At 45.2% G+C, this 3891-nt stretch overlaps 1 protein-coding gene across 1 annotated transcript; it reads left to right on the top strand.

Annotated features, from left to right (window-relative positions):
• The first annotated feature begins 1170 nt into the window (after positions 1-1170).
• On the top strand, positions 1171-3681 carry LOC131239980 (putative polyol transporter 1). Its single transcript, XM_058237955.1, has 2 exons — positions 1171-1432; positions 1964-3681. The coding sequence occupies exons 1-2, from the start codon at positions 1297-1299 to the stop codon at positions 3466-3468; spliced, it is 1641 nt and encodes a 546-aa protein (XP_058093938.1). The 5' UTR covers positions 1171-1296; the 3' UTR covers positions 3469-3681.
• Positions 3682-3891: the final 210 nt, after the last annotated feature.

Below are 3891 nucleotides of genomic sequence, written 5' to 3'. Positions count from 1 at the left end.
GGTCGTAATTGTATGGATCGTAGTTGTCCTGTTATATGGGTCATAGTTGTCCTGTTATATGGGTCGTAGTTGTTATGTTATATGGGTCGTGGTTGTCATGGATCATAGTTGTCCTGTTATAAGGGTTGTAGTTGTCCTGTTATATGGGTCGTAATTGTCATGTTATATGTTCACTTCCTTTACTATCAAGTGAAAGGCCAACCATTGGTACCATACCCTAAGGCCCACAATGGGATGATCTATTTCGTTCACCTTTTCGGCCAGCTCGTCGTGGGCCAAAAAAGTTCTGACTTAGGCAGTGTTCACTTCTAACATACATCACAGTGGGCCTGAAAAGTTTCAACAGTGGGTACCACTGTCACCATTATTTTCTATTATGTGGCCCACACGAGCTCTGGGCCAGGCCAATATTTGGGTCCTAGCCCTAAAATGACATGGCGAAAAGGATGGGCGGCATGGATTATACACATACATCAATGTGGGCCCTACGAGTTGGGCCTTACCCATGCCCAAAAAAGGTTTCCGTCTGCATCACTTTCTAGCATAAATATGATGTTACTTCTTATTCACTAAAAATTTGTACAACTACTAAATAAAAAATTAGGGCATTTTGGTTCAAAAGATTTTCCAAAGCTTGTCAGAAGGCCACCTTCGGAATATTTGAAAGTTTCAATCTCTTTAGGGAATTTGACCATATGTATGACCATATTAAGCAATATGTCGAAGAAAAGGCTAAAATCAGGGTCGTTTCTAATATTTTATTATCGTATTAAACATGTGGACTACGATCCACGTGCTTTTACACCGTTTAAGAGGAACGCCATTTGCGGCCGATCATTTCCACCCAAAAAAAAAGGCGCCCCGCGTGTTCCCGAGTGGCACATGTGTTTGAAATGTGGCACGCTTATCAGACCGACGGCAATGGACAAACCCGAAGTCCAGCCAGTCCAGTCAGATGTGCAACTCGTGTGCAGGGAAATGGATGGTTAAAATGATAACGGTCCACATTAAACCACACTTGTGGCTCACGTGAAGGGTGCGGCCATCCTGATTTAATTTTAGAACATATTGCCAACAGAAGAACGCTCCGGATCTCGCAGACATCGGTACAGGTGGGGTTCTGAGGATTGGTACGTGTGCATTCATGCGTAGCTGTAATCAGCCTTCATCATCGTGGAGGGAATCTTGATCTATTTAAGGTCTGGAGATCTGGAGCACTAGCAATTGCTCTACTTAGACTCTCCTAAGCTGAGGATAATCTCTATCTGCTTCTTGAATAGATTATTTCCACAGAAAATGGGAGATCAAATGACCGAAAAGATCGCCACTGCTTCCGTGGGGCCGCCGCTGGCGGTATCGAAGCCAAGGAGGAACAAGTATGCATTAGCATGCACAATGCTCGCTTCCATGGCTTCGATTCTATTGGGTTATGGTGAGAGTTTGTTTCTTTATCTTTCATCTCTACATGAAAGGAAATGATAGTTTTTGATAGGGTAAAAGGACTCATAGTTTACTGTCTTTTTTTTCTTCCTTTTTTTTTTTTTCGATCTTTTCCTCTTCCTTTTTTTTTTTCGTTGTTGTAGTTAGTTGTTGTTGTTTGCTGTTTTGTATTTCCCTCTCTCTCTCTCTCAGCTTTTTAGCATTGTATAGATTGCTGTTCTCTGTAGGTACTTTGCTATGGAAAAGATTGCTGTTTATATTTCTCTATGCAGTACATTCAAAGATCTTATTCCAAAGAGAGAGAGAGAGAGAGAGAGAGAGAGAGAGAGAGAATTTGAAGGTTGCATGAGGAGTTGCTTTGCGTTTCCCTTATTCTTCTTAATTTTTGTTTTGTTTTGATGATTCTCTAGAATTCTAGTGATTTATTGCTTTTACTTTTGTATTATATAAATGGGTTACATCTATTTTGTGTTAGATGAAAGTTTTGGTCAAGTAATTATAACTCTCTCTCTCACACACACAGATGTAGGAGTGTTGAGTGGAGCCATGTTGTTTATCAAAGAAGATCTCAAGCTAAATGACACAAAGGTGGAAGTCCTTATGGGAATTCTCAACCTCTACAGTCTGATCGGGTCAACGGCCGCCGGAAGAACATCAGATTGGATAGGGCGACGGTACACGATTGTCTGTGCTGCCGTGATCTTCTTTTTCGGCGCATTGATGATGGGCCTCGCACCCAACTACGCATTCCTCATGGCCGGCCGGTTCGTGGCTGGGATCGGCGTAGGTTACGCCCTCATGATCGCACCGGTCTACACAGCCGAGGTCGCTCCCGCCTCGTGTCGAGGCTTCCTCACCTCCTTCCCCGAAGTCTTCATCAATTTCGGGATCTTGCTCGGATACATATCGAATTATGCCTTTGCAGGGCTGCCGAATCATATAAACTGGCGATTGATGCTTGGTGTCGGAGCCATACCCTCCGTCTTCTTAGGATTTGCCATTCTGGTGATGCCTGAATCACCACGATGGCTCATCATGCAAGGCCAGCTCGGAGAAGCCAAACGTGTGCTCGGCAAGACTTCTGATAGCAAGGAAGAGGCTGAGATCCGGCTAGCTGAGATCAAGGAGGCGGCAGGTATTCCTGAGGATTGCAACGATGACGTCGTCCCCGTTCCAAAACGCAGCCGAGGAGAGGGTGTGTGGAAGGATTTATTAATAAGGCCGTCCCCATCCGTGCGTCGGATCCTTGTAGCAGCAATCGGAATTCATTTCTTTCAACAGGCTTCGGGAATCGATGTTGCAGTCCTCTACAGCCCACGTATCTTTGAGAAGGCGGGTATCAAGTCGAAGAATGGTCTTCTAGGTGCAACAGTGGCAGTTGGATTCACGAAAACTGTTTGCATTTTACTGGCGACGTTTTTCTTGGACAAGGTCGGAAGGCGACCGCTCCTACTGAGTAGCTCGTTTTGCATGGTCGTGTCTCTGTTAGCCCTAGGATCTGGATTGACAGTGATTGACCATAATCCTCATAAGAAACTTGTCTGGGCGATTGTTCTCTGCATCACGACAGTCCTAACATTTGTGGGGTCCTTCTCGATTGGGCTGGGGCCCATTACATGGGTCTACAGCCCGGAGATCATCCCTCTAAGGCTTCGTGCCCAGGGCATGAGCTTGGCGGTGGCCACAAACCGTGTAACCAGTGGTGTGATCGGGATGACATACCTCTCTCTGTCCAATGCCATTACCATTGGTGGGACCTTCTATCTGTTCGCCGGAATCGCGACATTGTCGTTGTTCTTCTTCTATACTTTCCTACCTGAGACTCGGGGCAAAACCCTAGAAGAAATGGAGACTCTCTTTGTTAAGCCAAAGGAAAAGACAGAAGGAAATGCTGCGGCAAGCAACGGCCGTGATCAGCTGGGAAGAACCATAGCCTTGGCAAGTGGACAGGGTACTACCAGCGGTCATGATTCGAAGACGGATCAGCAAGCAACCATTTGCTCTGCCAGTAACCGTCAATTACAATAGGAGCTTTTGCTAAGCCAGAATGTGCGACCTCTGTGCTCTGCATCAGGTGGGCCCCACAATTTAGTGACCCCGCCCGAAGCACGTGGAGGGTCAATTCATCGTCAGCTGGGTCACATATGCACGGAATCAATGAATTACCCGAGGTTCACATTCATATAAGGACACGGCCAGCTCAAAAAAAAAAGGAAATTGATCTTGCTGGCCTGGCTGTATGGTTAATTCACTAGCAAGATTCAACCTTTCAAATATTCCGAGGGTGACCTTCTGACAAGCTTTCGTAAATTACTTGAACCAAAATACCCTTATCCTTTTTTCAGTAGTTGTATGATTTTTTAGGGAATAAGAAATTACGTCGTATTTAATGCCAAAAAAGTGAGGTGTACGAAACCCTTTTTTGCACATGGGCAAGGGCCAAACTAGTGG

Source organism: Magnolia sinica, chromosome 3 (assembly GCF_029962835.1).
Source record: "Magnolia sinica isolate HGM2019 chromosome 3, MsV1, whole genome shotgun sequence".
Classification (NCBI taxonomy): domain Eukaryota; kingdom Viridiplantae; phylum Streptophyta; class Magnoliopsida; order Magnoliales; family Magnoliaceae; genus Magnolia; species Magnolia sinica.
Note: the sequence above shows the minus strand (reverse complement) of the source record. Positions and strands in the feature narration are given on the sequence as shown.

What these genes read in the sequence shown, in the direction of transcription:
- LOC131239980 (XM_058237955.1), top strand. Translation starts at nt 1,297, where the DNA reads ATGGGAGATCAAATGACCGAAAAGATCGCCACTGCTTCCGTGGGGCCG. An exon ending in TTCGATTCTATTGGGTTATG is followed by an intron (nt 1,433 to 1,963) that starts GTGAGAGTTTGT and finishes TCACACACACAG; the next exon opens with ATGTAGGAGTGTTGAGTGGA.